Consider the following 19990-nt stretch of genomic DNA (forward strand, 5'->3'; position numbering starts at 1 on the left):
TTATTGTACCGTAAAGTGTTCGATTTCACACGTAAGTCATCTGGCTACCATGCTACCAAAGCAGAGGAGCCATACCCTCTGCAGAGGATCAAAATTACAATGGCATGTCTTCGGATCATCGTCAGGTATGTTTCCCAGACCGTCCCCAATAGCAAATTGTGCAGCTCTAGTGCGACGTTAAGTAAGTACCTAAGTATCTACCTACCTTCCTTAAAATTTACCTAATATATCTTGCTTCAATTTTAGACCTCTAAAAAACTGGTAATAACTGATTTTTAAATTATTTATTTTATTTTGTCAAAATCATTTACTTTAATACATACTATGATAATAATGAGTAATATATATACATGAGTAAGAATTGATCATTACAAATCTACTGAAAAATAATTATAATTTATTCTATACAATTTAAAATATTTTTTATAAATTTTGTGAAAAATACATATAGTATTTTTTTTTTAATTTTGTTAAAAATGTGTGGAAATATTTGATTATATGGAAATGCAATATATATATATATATATATATATATATATATATATATATATATATATATATATATATATATATATATATATATATATATATATATATATATATATATATATATATATATATATATATATCTTTATGATTACATATTTTGTCTTGTGTTTCTTTATTTTCATTAAATAATTTTTTTCACCAATCTGCTAAAAAAAGAATCATATTGTGATTTTTAACTTAATCTATTTTTTAAAAATGCATTTAGCCAAAAGTTAAATTATATTAAAAATTTGAGGAAATATTCAATTATATAAAAATACCAAATTTAATTGAATAGCATTGGTTTTCGTTCAGTAACCCTCTAGATTCAATAAATCGACCCTTTGATGGTTATTCTATATCGACAGCCGATTCTACTCAAGGCCCCCATATCGATCCCCTGGATAGGCTATATCAACTTCAACTTATAGCATGGATTGACTTTTAAAATAAGCTTTGAGTAAAAGTTAAGGTTTTTATTTTTTACCGCTACTCATTTTCAAAAAACTAGACTTACTCAGTGAAGAAGTAGGCGGTCGAAAGCGTATTCACAATTCCCGCCAAAAATAAACAACTTATGATGTTGCTTAACGAACATAACTTACGTATGTTAATTTTTATTTCGAGAACTTTAATTATTATTTTTAAACTTAAAAGTTCAAATTATTTTTCATTGTCTTACAATTATAAAACTCTAATAATCCTTATTTTCAGTAAAGCTTTAATGGCTTCTGGCATATATTCTTGTACTACTTAGTATTTAAATATTTCTGCTGAAAAACGATGTTAATTCTGTAATTGAAAAGCAGTTTTTGAAGTTGTGCTCTGCAAAATAAAGTTAATAATTAACTTTTTCTCTGTTTCAGCCAGAAACATAAAGCTATTCTTTGCTAAAAATTAACTCGTCTTGTTCTTTCACTTTAAACCCGATTACCTTAATACACATAAATTTTATAGTACCTGCTTTCTTAGCCATGATACACCCTGGATTTTGATAAAATTTATTTGTAATCTATATGATTATTAATACAATATTTCTTTATTGTGTATAATATGTATTTCTTGTTCATTATTGTGTATAAATAATGTATTTCTTTGTTGTGCATGAATATATTTCTTCATTGTCAATTTTAAACCTCTTTTTCTGTTAGTAAGTAAAAGTATTTTAATATGGGATTATTAGTTAGAAACAATTTTAAAATAGGCCAATAAGAACCAAGGCTCTAGGCACCTTATGCAAGGAGTTTGCCGATTTTACAAATGTTATGTAAAGTTTGCATTACAGAAGATATTTCAATAATAATGACTGTTCGTGCTACCTGATAGCAGCATGCAGAATTCAATTATTGTTTTAACACATCCCAGAAAGCACGTAATCTTACGGTGTATCAGTTTCAAACTTTTCATCCTAAAAGTATTATAAATTATTTTTTTAAACTTTTTTAAAAAGTATTGCCACTTAGGTAAATGTTAAGGTTTTTTATATAGAAGGTTGTTTTGAATTATGGTAATGTGTGCAGACTAGAGCAGATTGTCACAGATCTTGTCTTAAGATTAGAAGGTTTACACATAAACCACATTAAAACCTTTTTAGGTTTACATTAAAAGGTTTTTGCTGAGTTAAAATAAACCTTTTTTTTTACTATCTGGGATAGTTCATTCAAATGAGTTTGCCTTCTTACGTGATTTGAATATTTTGTTACAGAAATCAATAGGTCCCAAGTGATATTTTTGAAAACGTTTTAGGGGATATTTTTGCTTTGGTACCCATTTGTTCCATCCTTAAGGCTCCAACAGTATATTTAACTTGTAAAATTTAAAAGAAAGTGCTCCAACCTAGCTATTTTATTTTAAATAAATCTATTGTGGCTCTTTTTATAGATATATTATAATGTTTTTTTAATGGCTCACTATCTAGTTATTACTTAAGCTTGGTGCAGGTGCCAATATAGAAGTCTTTCCAAAAGCATGTTAACAATAATACAGGCTTCAATGAATTTAAAACATTTCTCTCGCTGTATATTAAAGATATTTGAAAGATGCACCGTATTAGATTAAAAGAGTTTAAAGAGGATCCATAGGATGCACCGTATTAGATTAAAAGAGTTTAAAGAGGATCCATAGGATGCACAACCTATAAAAGCATTCCCCAAAGACTTTTATCTTTGTGCCTGAACTGTCTGAAATATTAATAAACAAAGAGTTGCTGATCTAGTTAAACGCCTTTCTCGCAGTATCAGAATGTGACCATTTTGTTATGAAAGTTTTTGGAATAGGTTTAAAGTTTGCAGAGAAATGCAATTTCTTATGGATTTGTATAAACTAACTAAAAGAAAATTTCGCAAATCAATAAGTGAAGAAAATTATAATTTCAAAATTCAAGCATAAGGCTTTGCATTAATCTGATACTCTATTAGTAACATACGTAAACTTAACTTACCTTTTTTGTTGTATGCTTATGAAATTTATATAATTTGCTTTGTAATATATTAAGTATATTTGTTTAAATTTATTTACATTAATTATTGCTTCCAATTAAAGTAAAGGATTAATTACACATTTATAATTTATTCATATTACTTTTAAACAGAATCTACTTTTATAATTACAGTTGGGCATGGTAATAATGGTTAGTTTTGTTTTTTGGCCCACTGCCCGAAAATGATTGTACATCTCTGATCTCTAGTGTTCCATACTTAATTCACATTTAACCTTTGCACTTTATCTAGTCAAATCTAAAATATTTTCTAGGTTTGCCCTAGAATATTACCTGTCAATCATTTATTAGAATTAGTAAATTTTATAGTTTGAAATAAGCTTAAATTTTACAAATGTTGAGGTATTCAAATAATTTCTCTGGTAAATAAATATAGTTTTCTGGAAGAAAAAAAAAAATTTTTTTTCTAAGCTTCAAACATTGCTCTCTCATATTAGCTTTCAGATTTTATTATTTACTTGTACTGTTAATGTATTTTATGATATTCTTATTAAATTTGTTACATTTGCATTCTAGATCTTTCTAAAGGAACAATGTCTCCTGCTGTTAATTATGATCACATTTATACCATGCTAGAAGAAATTTTCGAGTCTAGTATTCTAGAAGCTGATATATCTGACTTAATATCAAATCTCGGAGAACTTTACGATTCTGTAAGTTTATTTCTAAAGTATATGATAGTTATATAACTAAAAGCAAAAATTCTAAAGACATTTCTATTTTTGGGCCTTTTTTAAATTAGTTTATTCAAAGCAAATTTTTGACTTGATTCCTAGTATATGTTACATGTATATACATGTAACATATATATAGGTTAAGCCATATAAGTATAACATATATGACTTATTTGGATTTTGGGAAGGCAAAGTTTGCTATCTCTAATTGTAGATTTGGCTAGACATTTGTTTTTTAAATAATTGTGTTTAAAGTTTATGCTCCTATCAGTGCCACCATTTAGTATATACCATCTAGGGATGTAACAAATAGTTATTTAGCCGAATACCAAATGTTCGGTCTATAAAAATCGGCAGATTACCAAATATTCAACGGCCAAATAGCAATATTTTTTATGACAAAAATCCTTAATAAATATTAATGATTTCATATATTTATATAAATAAGTATAAATAGTTTTTTTATGTAAATAAGTTTAGTCATTATTGAAAATAATCAAAATTTTGCTATGTTATTGATTTGAGGTAAAGGAGAAAAAAAAACTATAGAAGTGTTTAAGATAATTTGATATTAATTTAATTCGAAATATAGATAGAAAAAAAGATTAGAAACAACTATTTACAAAAAATGAAGTAGTAAAATTGAAAAAAAGAAAGTGGAAAATCGAAAAAAAATCCCATTAATTCTTAAATCAAAACTTTAATGCTGAAAATAATATTTTCTGGAAAAAATTTAAGAAGATATAGTCTATCAGAAATGCTTTTAAAAATGCAGTGCCATCATGAAAAAGGTTATGTACTGTAAAAAAGTAAATATCGATCTTGATTTTTGGAAGAAAATTTTAAAGCTTAACATCTGGGTTTTCATACTACCCTGTTTTCAAGAAAAAGTTAAGAATATAGTCTAATAGAAACCCTCTTAATTGCCTTGTCATAATAAACACAAAAGTTTTTTTTAAAAAAAAAGCGCTAATAGAAACCAAAACAAATTTAATTCTTAATTTTTAAACAAAATATTTAAATGTTAAAAATCTCACTTGAACATTTTCACATTGCCATATTTTTTTTTTCAGGGGTGATTGTATTCTAGGTTTAGCCCAAAATGCCTGAGTTTACGTATTATTCTCCGAGCCTAAAATTAAAAAGCAGGACTTGTGATTTTTCTGCAGATATTTTCGCAGAATTACACATATTTCCAGACTACTGGTTTGTGAATAAGAAACTTATAATTCAAAAAAATTTTGAAACCTTTGCTATATACTGTTTACCGTTAATGAAACGCTTATTTAATATTCTTCTAGCTCAATCTTGGCTAGATGGAATCCAATTCAATTGCCTTATCAAATATAGTGTAACTTGTTCACCAGAAAGCAAGGATTTTTTCCGAAAGTGATCAATGATGAGTTCAGTCAAATGGTGATTCTTAGACAAAAGTATTTGGTATTTTAGAAATTCCGAAAGTGCAAAATGTTTTGCTTTTCCTATTCTCAATATTTTTTTTTTATCCAAAAATACATTTAAAGATGATATTTTGCGATAAGTTGACAATTTTTCATACACTTCTTCAGTTAATTGTATATGTTTCGCTAAATTTTCCACGAAGAAAATCGTCGACATCAAGAGATTGGTTCGGGTGCTCATAAGTCGATAGAAATATGTCCATGTATTTCTTCAGATGTTGCTTTAGGAAATGATGCAATTAGGAAAAGGCTCAAAGATTACACTTACAGTGCCCTGTCAGACAAGGGGTTTTGCCACCAACAGTTTGGCAATGAGCATCGATGCATCATATAGGCATTGGCGGAATTTTTCAAGGTCGTATCAAGTGTAATGTATACTTGGATTTTACCGAATTTCCTATTCTAATTTTGTCATTCTGCCAGAATCGTTGATAGGATGGCCTAAGAGATATAAAAGCTTTTTCTAGGCTTGAAAGTTTGCTGTAATCTTGTTAAATGAACTAAATTGTCTGCTCTAATGCTGATTTGCATTAAAAAAAAATTACATTTTTGTTATATGTATATTTTTTTTAAATTGTAATTTATGTTATTTCAGAAAGCATCACACTGAAAAATTAAAATATGCATTTTATGTTTTCAGTTCAATGGCCAAGGCTTTGAAGAAAGTTTCAAAAGAATTTTGCTGTACATTTTGAGTGAGAGCAAACGAAGTACTGAAGTCTCAAAGATTCTTCGTTTTATAGCTGAAAGTACAGTAACCTTAGACAATAAATATAAAACTGCAGCTGGAAAGAGTGATACTGATGAAGATATTGATGATATTGTCCATCCATTGTTAAAAGGCCTTTTTAAAATTTTAATAAGTGTAAGTAGTTATTTTAGTTATTATTTCCAATTCCATTTTGAAGAGTTGTAATAAAATCACCAAACTATTATTGACACCAATAGTACTTAATTAGTTGTAGTAACAAACCTGCTTGCAGAATTTATGACATTACTCTGCACAGCACTACCTTAATAAACCTAGATTTTAACTTAAAATGGAATAAAATAGAAATATTGGTGATTCTTTAAAATTGTAAAATTAGTTGTAAAACTATACCCCCACTATTTGCTTTCAAAGCTAAAATTAAAAACATCAAATATAATGCTGGAAAAAAAAAATTCGTAGTTTCATTTCCTTACTCTGCTTAAGCAGTGGAGAAATACATGGAATTGGCAATTCAAGTTTCATTTTTAATTAATGGTTTTGATGCTATTGACAGATTAATTAATACAAAACAACAATCCATTTTATTATTAGGCTAAAAATATTTTAAATAATAACTATAGGTACTACTCAAACATTTAATGAATTTGCAAGGAATAAGATCTTTTTGCATTATTTCTCACAAAAAATAATTTTAGACTGTTTAATGATCAAAGTAAGATGAGGAAACAAATAGTTTTACAAAATTAATAGTAAGTGTTAAAGGATAACTGATTTAAAGAATAACTGTATAAAACTGATTTTTCACACTATTGGTCTATTAAAGGTCCTTTTGTTACTGAAATAAAATTTTATCGAACTACTGGTTTCTGCTTGATTGAAAGAAGTCTGTTTCCTGATTCAACAACGGAACTACATTTGAACAAAGCTGTTAAATGGCGGCAGGAAAGAAATCGGGGGGATAAAAATTTCATTATGTGTTTAAAATACTCCAACACAATTTTGTGTTCAAAAGATGTTGATTAAACAATGGGATAATAATTTTTAAATAGAGATGTAAATATTTCAAATTGCTTAACGATTGGCAATTATAAAGTAATTTCAATATTGAAATTGAGAACTATAATTTGAACTTCTTTAGTAGTTCATGTTTTTTATTTATTACTTTTAAAAGTAAATTGATAATATTTGAATAATTTTCATTTTTTGCAAGGTAACTGTAATTAAATTATGTATTTCATTATAGTTCTTAAACAAATGCTCCTGAAACAGATAAAAGTTTTCTGATCTGGTTAGATATATCAGAAATTACAAATAGATGAATTACAAATTACCTTAGATGAATTTTACAAAGCACTTTTATCATGTTATGAAAATTTAAAATATATAATCCCCAGAGCTTGAAACTTTCAATAAGGGGAAACTTAAAAATTGTCATCATTGTACACAAAATTGTTTAAAATAATGATTTTAGTGATATTTTAAATGATTGCAGGGGCTAATTCGAAAGTGAAAATCCTTACTTGAAAAAACACCTATGAATTTTTTCATTGGTGGGAAAAGAGTATAGCACATGTTACCTATCAAAAGAGAAAAAAAAATTCGTTTGGCAGTTTTTTTACTTCAACAGTGACCGCACGTTAAAAGTTAAATTGCAGAAACTTTCTACAATCGTATAGCAATAGGAAGGATACAAAAGACAAATGAAATAGATCGTTTCAGTTGCATAGAAGTGAAAATTGCGCATGCTTAGACAGCATTTGATTTTATTGAACGGTTGATTATTATAAACCGGAATTTTACATTTAATAAGACAAAAATTTAAAAGTTTAACCTTTACAAATATGCCTAAAGTTAAATTGATTACTACATGTACCAAAGTAAATTTGTTTAATGAAAAAGATGGTGGGTCTCATATGTACCCTAATAAATTAATTTTAAATTAAAGGTTGATTAATGTACCATAGTAGATTAATTATTTATTAACTTGAGAAAAGGGGGATGTTGTGATTAAAATATATACTGAGAATAGGGTTATAAAATTTGATAGAGATATTCAGTCGATAAAGTTTAAAACTATCAAAGAAAAATGAGAGATTAATTAAACAATGAATTTTGATAATAATTTTGGATCATCATAAATTGATGTAAAGAAAGGCCAAAAGTGATCGAAAATAGTGGAGTGAAACATTGTTAAAGTGCCACGTGAATTAACCCAACAGCAAGGGCTCGTGGTCAAGATAAAGTTAAAGGACGACTGAATAACATCTATAAAATTATACACAACAATAAATAAGTTGTAACTACCCTCTAATCAAACAAATACAAATAAGGAGTTACTCACCTCGTTGAACAAACATGAAGACGTCTTTGAGTTGTCGTCGAGGAAAGACAATAACGTCGAGAAAAAAAAAAACAAGGTGTTCACTTTCACATTGTATTTATTATATTTTTTTACAGAGGACAATCGAATACCCTGAGTGGGGAGGGATGTAGTTGAACAATTTTGGGAAGGAATTGGCCAAACTCAAAAAAATGATCTAAACTGAAAATAATAAAAGAGAAAGCAAAAAAATGTAGCTTTGGGGTGGTTTGGCATGGCTCGCTGACCACGAATGTCAGCTTACCAGCCGCACCACAATCCCCGAGAGAAGTGTACTTGGCAGTACCAAAAACGATAATAATAATGCCGTCCGCTTAAGCGCAGGAAAATGCGAGTTGAAAAGCAGGAGAGAGAACGACTGTCATTGGATGGGGGGATTACCACACGATTAGGTCACCACCAATCAGTGCAAATAGTACTCCCACACATACCAAATAAGGTGCCAAAGGGAAGAAGTCCCCAAAAAGGCGTGAACATCCCAAAAAGTCTAGAAAAATCTTGAAAATCCGGCTGGAAGAATCACCACATGCAAAAATGAAGGTTACGTGAAAGTGATGGGAAAAGAAGTTAAGTGGTGACGTAAATTAGAATGTGCCGGAAAAGAATGTCGTCCTTGAAGGACAGTGGGGGTCAGGCGACCTTGAATTTCAAAAAGAGAAAGACACAAAAAATTCGTTGCTAACGTAAAAGTAAAAGAAACATATCCAATTCTCTTCACAGAAAAAAAATGAAGAGAAATAAAAAAAAGAAAAATACAAATACTATTAACTATGAAAGATTAAATTAAATTTAAATTACTGACATAAACAAAATCGTCACACAACACTGTGACACTACATTTATGTTTTAATTTTACTGTGTCAACATTTGACATTTATAATTAAATATAATCTACATTTTGTTATTCAAGGAGATTTCTGTTTATTGATGTGAAGCAATTATGGCGGGGGTCGAAATAAACCTGAAAATTTAAATTTTCAGATACTAGCCAGTGGCCGATCAGGGGTCTGTCCATGCCGAATTTACTACCGTTCCGTGGTACCTTTGCAAGTTTAATTTTAGGGAAAACGGTAGTTTCACAAATTCAACTTTAGAAAAAATGGTAGTTTCACAAAATACTTTTTCTTAAAATTTTATTTTTGTATCCCTTAAGAAACGATAAATCTATATTTTTACCATGTTTTGTGTTGATTTTTTAATATAATTTTTTATTTTTCGCACATTATGTCGAAATTTTCTCAAAATAGGTACCTCTCAGAAAAACCTAGACAGACCCCTGCTGATATACTCCAGTAACTTAATAGCCACTTTTTCCGCAATCCTAATGAATCGGTGACCAATACTGATAGGTCCTATTAATATAATAGTCACTTTTTTTTTGCTTGGATTAAATTATATTTTTAATCGAAATTCATTTTAGAAATATTCTAAGACTTTAAAAAGTTAATTCAGCAATAAAAATGATATGAATAAGTGACAAAATTTGGTTCAATGTACTGGCTTGACTTCACCGTGGAAGAAAATTCGATATGTAATAAAAGAAATTTTAAAAAATAACTGACGGAAATCAGTCTCATTGTTTATTTAGTTTCAGTCTTCTCTTTTTTATGTTGACTTTCCTTGTGACCAGTGGTTATTTTCAGATCTAAGTTGAAAGAATCGTAATTTTGTAAAAAAAAATTTTTGGAAACAGTTTGTGTTAAAAAAATTCATTGAAGTGAATTGTATTAATTTGCAGCATTTAAGTGCTTTTTCAAATAATAAATATTTTTTTCTTTAAAGTGGTCTGAAGCATCCAGTTATACAGTTCGTTTTCGATCCTGTCAGTTGCTGTACTCTATTTTGACATATATACAAGATCATGGTGTAGGAGAGATAGCCATGGAAACGTATGAAAGTATTAGCAAACTTATAGAATCTCGGAGAAAGGATGTGAGCAGTAATGTACGTGCTCATGCAGTTCTTCTAGCGAAATTTTTTCAAGATCCTAGTACTGTAAATGATCCCGTTATAGCTGGTAAGAAAAGAAATAGTTGTATGGAAACATTTAAATCTTTATTATTCTTACTTAGAAATTTTATTACAGTAATAAAGACAATGCAATGCTCGAACTGTTGAATGAAAATTAGTGTATGTTGTGGTCATGCAGCCAAGATGACCAAATCAACCACTCTTGTTTAAAAAGTTTTGCTTTTTTTAAAAAAATAAATGTCTCTTTTTTTTTCCTCTTTTTTTTTTTAAATTTTCTTTTGTGAATAAATATTGCAATATTTTTTTAAATTTTTTGCTGCTTTCTTAGTAAACATCAACATTTAATTTCAATACTATTTTATTTTAAATATTTTTCTTGATTTTCAAGTTGTAGAATTACCATAGCTGCTAACTCTACTAAATTTACCAGTAGTCTACTGGATTTTGCCAGTTTCTCCTGATCTACTGGTTTACTAAAAATTCTACTTTTTGTACATTTTGAAAAATTTCCTAAAATTCAATAAGTTTCCTAAAAATAGAAAAGAAAATATCCCTATTGAAATAGAAATTTTATACAGTTCATTGCTTGCTTGAATATTTAAATAAGTATAACTAATACATAATGAAGCAAGCTTCATTTATAATAATCAGTTTAAAGCTTTTTTTTTCTAAAATTTTTAGTTTATTTTTATTTAGAACTCCTGTTTTAAATGAATTAAAAAGTGTTTTAATTCTCAATATTGAGTTGTCCATTATTATTATTTAAAGTTATGGGTTAACATAATAAAAGATGTTTCAAGTTCATTTAATGTCAATCAAAATAAACTGAAAGTATTGCAGGTTTTAAACATACCTTCAGTTATTAATGTAATAAAGTTTTTGTATTTTGATGACAATAAAAATTGCTAATATTCCCTATATGTAAAATATTTAGTATATTATGCAACAGTTATTATGAAATTTATATTTTTTGTAATATCTACTGGGTTCCTGTTCAAGTTGGCAGCTATAAATTACCTTTTAAGTATATAAAAGTTTTTTTAAAAAACACTAATAATAATAAATTGCAAGAAAAAGATAACTTTTACTCTCTTAGTGTTAAAATATTAAATTTAAATAAAAATGTTTTTAAATATTTATTTTATTTCTAAAATCATGTTTTTGAAAAAAATGCTGCAGTTAATAGCATTTACTTTTAAATTAGTTCAGGCTACTTTCTTTGGTGACAGCTTTAAATTTTTAACGATCTGTATCAATGTAAAACTGCTTTTTCAAATATTTTATTCTGTACCAAAATATCGGAATGGCATGTATTTTGTGCAAACTTTTTAAATAGATAAAATGTGCAAAGTTTCCTTAATCTGCTATATTCTTTATGAAATATGTTCAACCCTTTTTAAACATACCTTCATATAGTGAAATGTTTATATATTTTTATATATATATAAAAAAAAAATTTTTTCAGTATTGTGCTGGCAGATGCAGCATGATCCTTATCCTCACGTAAGACAAAATATTGTGAGTATAATCGCAGCTTGTGAAGAAACCATAATTCCCATAGCCAATAGATTTTTGTATGACAAACACCCTGGAGTTAGAAATGCTGCCTTATTGCATATCTGTAAAAGAATAGGTCCACGTTCGTTTGCTCCTGCTCAGAGAATTCTGATTTTGCACAGATGTTTTACAGATCCATCTGGTAAATGCTACTTTTATTTAAAGGTCACAGTTAGTCAAAACTAGTTTATATATATTCTTATTATTTTTAGTCACATGTACATTTTCAAAGATAATATATATCTATACATTTCCTTTTTATAATTATATAATTGTACATTATTAATATTCAGTTACTTTTACCAAAATAAATAAAAAGATGCAGCTCATTTAAATTTCTCATGTGATAACTGAATAAACAATGCTCTATCAGCAATAATGCTCATTACAGTATTATTGCTTGTGGAATCAAAAAAAAAAAAAAAAAAATTCTTTAATTAATATTATTAATGTAGTTTCCATCATATGTAAGACATTTTACAATGTTTTTAGTTTTTTTATAATTAGTTGATTTCTAACATATTGTTAACTACTTTTGTTTAAATATTTATTTTGGAAAAGGATTTTTTTCTTACCGCCGAATTTTAATTATTCATTTATTTATATTTTTAATTAAATGATTTTAAACCAATGATTTAAAATACTTTTTCGTCATTTTTTTAGCAGTTTAAAAGTTTGAAAATGATATTGGGAGGGGGAATACTTTTTTATAATTTTATTTAATAAAAGGAGATTTATTAGACTACATTAATGATTTATTCTTGAAATAATGCTAAATATTGTCAAACAGCTTCTTAGTAAAAAGTTGTAATTTATTTCCATTTTCAAACTTTGATTCATTTTATTAGCTGTTAATGCATTTAATTTTTTTAAAAAAGTTACATTTTAGAATTAAAATTTAAGGAAAAAGTTTTAAATGAGGTATTACATCCATTTTTTAAAGTTAGTTTGATAAAAAAAAAATTAAGTCAATAAATTTTTTTTCTTTAACTTTATATAATTATTCATAAATGGATCTTTTACATGCAGTTCAACTTCAGTTAATTGCTTTAAAATCTGATTAAGCTAGATAATAAGATTTGTAAGCATTATTAATTAAAATTAGTTTTTTTTTCCTAGATGTCATTCGTCGCAATGCTCAACAGAAATTGATACCAGTATGGTTTAGGGCTTGTGGAGATAAATTGAGCAATTTTTTCAAACTTCTGAGAATTGACCATGAAAGTTTGGACAACATCCCTTTTATAAAGGAATTAATTAATATCATGTTGAAATGTGTCAAGATTTCTCAAATTATAGAAGAAATTGAATTAGACATGAATAGGTAAAGTTATTTTATTAATAATCCATTCTGTCTTTTTTCTGGTGATAGTATCTACTATTTGGTTCTTTAAATAAGTATAGAAAAATTCATAGATATAACCTTAATTATAATTTGTTAGTGTTTTCAAATTTTTATCTACGAGTATTTACAGGGGTCTGTCTAGGTTTTTCTGAGAGATACCTATTTTGTGAAAAATTTAGACGTAATTTGTGAAAAATTAAAAATTATATTGAAAAATCAACACAAAAAATATGGTAAATGGTCGGTATGGTATGGTATATGGTCGTTTCTTAAGGGATACTAAAATAAAATTTTAAGAAAAAGTATTTTGTGAAACTACCGTTTTTCCTAAAGTTGAATTTGTGAAGGTACCGCTAAACGGTAGTAAATTAGACCTAGGCAGACCCCTGATTTAAGAAAATTGTTTTAGATTAAAATATTTTTTTTTTGTTGAATTCATCTTATTTATTTATTTTTTTCATAATCTATTTTTTATAAAATGCTAAATAATGCACTTAATTTTTTTTACATTATTTTGCAATTTTTAGGACTGAAAAAGTTTATTATATAAATTAAATTTAAGGAATATGCGAATTTATTTACTTTTTAATATTTATTGTTTTGCTCATTCTATGTCGTGTTCATAAATAATCTCAGGATTTTTTAATTTCTGAGGTTGGTAGGTCAAAATAGTAGTTCCATGTTTTTTTTTTTTTTTTAATGGTGATATTACATTAAGTTGAGGGAATATGTTTATGGCATGGTTAATGCTGTTTAAATCCACTCTTCCTGTCAAAATATGCATAGCCTGTCTGTTATTTTTTAAACCAAAGCTTATTATGCCAAGTGTCTTTTGTTCAATAATAATTATTTAAATACATTCATTTGTTGTTCCTTGCAGTTTCTTACCTAGATTGCCCCTGTCTGGAGAAAGAGTGTTTTTATGGCGCCACTTGTTCATTAATTCTAGCAAAGATGACAGATTATCTAAATTCATTGCTCCAGTAGACGATCTGATTCCATTTATTTTAAAGTAAGTAATAATTTACAGAAAGTTCTCTTGTTATCCTCTTGATTCTAAGTTACACTGGGTTTATGCTAGGAACATTCCGCTACTGATTTGTAAAAGCAAACATTCCCACAGCTACCCTTTGTGAGTCAAAGGGAAGAAAGGTTAAGACTCACCAGTTTTGTGAGGAATGGTATGATAATTGCAATGTGATCAGCATTATGCAACCAACAATTTTTTCTTGTCAGGCAAACTCATAGATGTAGGTAGGGTAAAAGCCCAGTAGTAGTTTTTTTTTTAATTTTCAAAAATAAACTTTTACTATATATATCAGTATGAACTTTAAACTATATGTATCAATTTAAAGTTTATTTTTGAAAATGAAATTTTAGAAAATATTTCAATACATTGTTACCTTAAAGTGATAAATAATGCAGCAAATGAATGTCGACTGAAATGATACATTGTTGCATTAAAAGATTAATGTAAAAACATTTGCAATGTGTAATGTAATAAAGTAGACCTATATATTAAATCAAGTTTAAATTTGTGCATTTTTCAAGAAGAAATAATTTTTTTCAATGCAATAAGATAAAGTGGATTAAATGGAGGAGATTGTAAATGGGCACAGAGAATGAAATTTGTCGAAATTAAGTTTTTAAACAAGTTTTGTTCATTTGCATTGAGTTTGTAACTTAAATATAAGTGATAAAACTTGAACTACACATTTCATATTTAAATTTTTTTTTAAATTGTTCATGAACTATTTAATTTAAGCCGAATTTGTCTTATATTTCTATTAAAAAAAACTAATTAGTTAAAAATTATTTGATATTTTTTGTGTTGGTTCTATTTTATAATAATAAAAACAAACAATTTTATTTTTAAAGATTCTACTTTTTTGAAATAACAAAATTTCATTTTATTCAATAGAAATATTGGATTATGTGGCCGGGATAGCCTAGTCGGTAGGGCGCTGTGCCCATGTCTGAGAGTTCATGGGTTCAAACCCCGCCGGCCGAAAACTCCCCGTGTAGTAAATGGTGACTGGTGCACGTTAAATCTGTCAGGTCACAAAGTCCTCCATGTTCCAATAACAAATCAAAACCTCTGGGGGTACTGGATTGGAGATCGATCGTTCTCTGATTCAGTCAAAATTCTGATCTGTGGATGTATGAATGGATCAGCCCCATAAACGGGTGTGCAGGGTGGCCTCCTACCTGGAATTATCGGGGAATTATCTTTATGCTGGTAAAAACCTGGAATAATCAGGGAATTTCAAAAAAAAGTTGGAAATTATTTTAATTTCACTAATTTAAGTTAATTACTAATTTTCTTAATTTAAATTGCACTCTATAACAAAAAAAATCGACGCTCGATCAGGCTGGAATGATGCCGACTAGGGACATATAGTCTTTAGTGATGAATCCCTCTTCCAACTGTGTCCTGACGAACATCGAAGATGCGTTTGGAGACGCAGAGGGGAGATCCTGCCTTCACTATTGCACGCCACACCGGCCCTCAACAAAGCATTATGGTCTGGGGTGCCATTTCCTTTGACAGCCTGACCCCTTTGGTCGTCATTAGAGGTACACTTACTGCACAGCGGTACGTCGACAACATCCTAAGACCTGTTATGCTACCATTCCTTTTACAGCACCCTGGACTGGTTTTTCAGCAGGACAATACCAGACCACATACGCCACAAGTTGCTATGAACTGTCTGCAAGCTTGTCAAACTCTTCCTTGGCCTGCCAGATCACCAGATCTCTCTCCCATCGAACATGTCTGGGATATGATGGGAAGGAGATTGCATCTGGCACGGAATTATGATGACCTCGTTCGACAATTGGATCGAATTTGGCAGGAAATACCGCAAGAGACCATCAGGGAGCTTTATCGGTCTATGCCACGCCGTGCGGCAGCTTGTATCCAGGCTAGAGGCGGGTCAACACCTTATTTAACTTGTTACTGTAACTCTGTAATAAATTATTCAATTGTTCTGAAATTTTAATCATTTACTATTCTGTACATTGTCTTCCTATCCACCAATTTTCGTTTCAATCGGACAACTCCTTCTTGGTTACGTCGATTTTTTTGTTACAGAGTGTATTTCATCCATTATACCCACTTTTTTTAGACGGAAATGTATCTCCAAGCAGTTGAAATATCATCAACTTAGCAATACTTTGCTTGCATCAAAATTTGCTCCATTGCAGCTGTGTTAAACTAGAATGCACCATAAAATTCTCCCACTGTTACTAAACGAATGTGGAAACATTTGACTGCTATGGACTGTGCAATTTAGGAAAGATTGTGGTGGAGGTGTATATTAGCTTCTGTTTTTAAATTCTGTCCTTGGACTGAATCAATTTATGACTTAAGTTTGTTCCAATGATTTCGTAGTAATTTTTTTCCATTTTGACAAAATGTTTTTGTATTTTTAACTTTATAAAATTCTCCAAAAATTAGTTGGTTATAATTTAATAATTATAATAGATTGTGTATTGCACTCTCTTTCTGTAAGCTTTTGAATTCACATTAAATGAAATCTGTGAATTATTTTTTCGCAGCAAACTAATTTTAATTTTAAAAAAAGGTTGTTTTTTTTTTAAGAACTAACTATATACTAATATTTAATTTTACTCTTTTGTTGGTCAATATATGATTTTTGATTCAAAATTTTGTACCAAAACATTAAAAAATGAATAAAAAATCTTGCCAAATTGTCAAAATAAATAATTTTTTTCAAGATATGTTAAAAAAATAACATTTTGAATAAAATATTTTATAATATAGACACTTTTCTTGCCTACGCTTTATTAGAATAAAGAAACTAAAACCTGGAAATTTTAAGATTTTTATCTGGAAAAATCAGGGAAATTTGAAATCTGATTTGAGTGGCCACCCTGGTGTGACATATAGGTGTGGCAGACGTCGAATTCTTGGATCGCACCCCTCTGCCTAAGCAGGCATACGTCAACAACACTAGATTATGTAATTTAACTTTTTATATTAATGAGTTGTTTTTTGAACTTTAAAATGGAAGACAATTCAGACAAACAAAAGATAATCTTATTTACAGAAAGTTGTTCCAACATCTGGCCCATCAATTTTGCCCAGGAGCTCTCACCTTGAATGGTTGAAACATGTGATCTTATTTTTAACAAATAAGATCAGGAATTTTTTATCAATCTGGAAATATCAGAGAATTTTATCAAATGAATCATGTCACAGAATTTTAACTAAAATATCCAAAAGGTCAGCAGAAAATAATAATTACTATAGTTTGAGATACCACCTGAAAAGTCAGGGATTTTTTTTTTTTTTTTCCCTTCAAAAAAATTTGTCTTGTAATTGTTTTTATTTCATTTATGTATTTTTCTTTCTTTTTCATTCAAATAGCAAGTACAAGTGTTTTATAATACATTTTATGTAAAAGAACAAGACATAGCTGAAAAGTAAATTTTTAAAAAATTTATGCCATCAGTTTACATGAATCACCCATCAGTTTTGGGAAAATTTAATAAAAATCAATCTGGAAAAGTCAAGATTTTTTAAATTTTTTTTAAGCATTTGTAGATGTTTTGTTACATTGATATTATTATTTCCACAGATGCCTAGATGATTCCTCATGTCCTGAAGTTGAGGTGTGCGTCTTTACTGAGCTTCTCTTGTTTCTGTGTGATATTATGGAAACATTAGGTATTAAAAAATGGTATGAATGCTAAACTATTTATACAATTATTATACATTAATTCTTAAACGTACTCATGTATTATTGAATAATTGCAGTGATGAAGTTTTTCCAATGGTTCTGAACTTGCTACGACATCCCTATGTGCCAAAAGAACTGGTGCCTTATTTCGTTACTCTTCACCTTACTTTTTCTCCAAAAGAAAAAGATCATATTCACAATGATATTTTGGAAGTTCTTGAGGATTTGCAGAAACTGATGCAGTTTTCTCTGGATCATGTTAGTACATCGCTTTAATGTTTTTTGCAGATTTATTTTTTATTCTTTGATAGGCCGAGATAGCCTGGTTGGTATGACACTGAACTCGCATTCATGGGAACTGAAGTTTGAATCCAGCCGGCCGAAAATTCCCCATGTGGTAAATGGTGACTGGTGCGCATTAAATCTGTTGGATCACTAAGTCCTCTATGTTTCCATAACAAATTATACCTCTGGGGCTATTGGATTTGAGATTGATTGTTCTTTGGTTCAGGTCAAAATTACGATCTGTGGATAAATGATTGGGTCAGCGCTATAAACGGGTGTGGCAAAAATCGAATTCTTGGCCACAGATGGCGCCACTGGAAAACAAGAACATTCGCCGTTCTAATGCCTTAATGGCCTACAACAACAACTTCTTTGATAGCATATCTATTTCTCTAATGGTTTTTACATCAAAATTAACTTTATTTAAGTAATTTTCTCTAGTACCTATCCTTTACGAAGGCCCAGGAAACTCCTCTTTTTACACAGCACTATGTAAAAAACTACACAACTCTAATGCAGTTTTAAAAAGTACTGAATCCACTAATTTTACCTACATTAATATATTTGCTGTTGATTAAAATTGCGTCAATAATATCAAAAGTGCCTAGTATCAAAATGAATTAAAGCACCATTGCCGTCATTGATAGTATGATGATTTTTTATGTTCCTCCTGAGCAAGTTAGACCATTTTGCTATTAATTTCGATTTTCAGTATATACCTTAATTTTTATCTCAATTAATACTTATTACCAAAATTGATTAGGCATCATTGAAGTTAAAAATAGTATGGGAAGTTTTTGCTTTTCTCTATTAATTATGATTTGTGGTACATAGTTTATTTCAGTTATTACCGAAATTAGTTAAGCATCAAGGTTATAATTTTAAAGATTTTGAAAAAGTCAAAATATTTGTTATAATGTTTTACATCTTATAAACTTATTTAACAAATTTAATTTTGAACTTCTGAAATAAAACTAATAACTTTTTTTAACTTACAGGAAAAAAACATTCTGTTAAAGTGTTTTGCTATCGTGTCGCAAGTTTTAACAGAAGTGACCTCTCTGACTCCTGCTGTTAGAAATATTAAGGATAAATTTGTAAGTTAATCTTATTATAGATTCCTCATTTTTTACTTTATGACTATTATGTACATTATAAAATGTACTATTGCATTTTACATTTTTGTTTTTCTTGCATTAACTAAATACTTAAAACCTAATTTATATTAACTTTCAAAGCAATTTCATTGTTTCTTCCCTTCATCTTAAGATTTTATTACATTAAAAGCAAACTGTTAGCTACTTTGAATAATTTTGGATATTTTCTATTTCTTTCAAATTCAGCTGTAGTGTTTTACTGCCTTAGTATTTCTTACCAATTTCAATATTTAACAAGTGTTTTTCTGCTACAAAATTTGCATAATGCAGAGAACTTTATATTATTTTAAATATACTTACTTGTGTTATTCTTTTTGATTTCAGATAATCAATTATTTGAACTCCGTAGATGAAGATATCAAAACTTGTGCGATCTCTGCCTTAACATCATATTGCCTTTTAGATATTAAAGAGGCAAAACTATCTTGGTGCATTTTTGAAGATGTAAGCACATTTAAATAAATTTTAAAGTTGTTAAAAATTTAAATATTTCTTAATTAACTGGACTAAGATTATTTGTTAATTAATTGATGAATATTTTTAGGCTATACATATGGAGTCTGGTCCCTTAAGAAACAGACTTTTCGAGGGGATGTTTGATATTTTGCAGTGTCATGGCTCAGAAGTTTTTGCTGATTTTTCTAATGATGGTCAAGAGAAATTAGAACTCATAGTCACCAATATTTTGAAATCTTTTAAAGTAATACTATGTTAATTG

General features: G+C 28.5%; 1 protein-coding gene across 5 annotated transcripts in view; it reads left to right on the forward strand.

Moving 5' to 3' along the window:
- Nucleotides 1-1011: 1011 nt before the first annotated feature.
- Nucleotides 1012-19990, forward strand: part of Cap-G (Chromosome associated protein G) — a 31671-nt gene continuing 12692 nt past the window's right edge. For 2 of the 5 annotated variants that reach the window (XR_015434787.1, XM_087166172.1), the window contains exons 1-12: nt 1012-1133; nt 3542-3678; nt 5800-6024; nt 10034-10268; nt 11688-11921; nt 12899-13103; nt 14005-14136; nt 17729-17830; nt 17908-18088; nt 19114-19212; nt 19597-19716; nt 19817-19972. Coding sequence is in view for 3 of the 5 variants with exons in the window: in XM_087166172.1 (XP_087022298.1) it covers nt 1106-1133; nt 3542-3678; nt 5800-6024; nt 10034-10268; nt 11688-11921; nt 12899-13103; nt 14005-14136; nt 17729-17830; nt 17908-18088; nt 19114-19212; nt 19597-19716; nt 19817-19972 (1854 nt within the window). In the remaining 2 variants the exon portion in view is untranslated. Of the gene's footprint in view, nt 1536-3541; nt 3679-5799; nt 6025-10033; nt 10269-11687; nt 11922-12898; nt 13104-14004; nt 14137-17728; nt 17831-17907; nt 18089-19113; nt 19213-19596; nt 19717-19816; nt 19973-19990 lie in introns of all 5 variants that reach the window. The other 3 variants (XR_015434788.1, XM_087166173.1, XM_087166174.1) reach the window with 3 other exon arrangements.

Source organism: Parasteatoda tepidariorum, chromosome 6, assembly GCF_982258835.1.
Source record: "Parasteatoda tepidariorum strain Cologne lab strain chromosome 6, Ptep-v5.0, whole genome shotgun sequence".
Classification (NCBI taxonomy): Eukaryota; Metazoa; Arthropoda; class Arachnida; order Araneae; family Theridiidae; genus Parasteatoda; species Parasteatoda tepidariorum.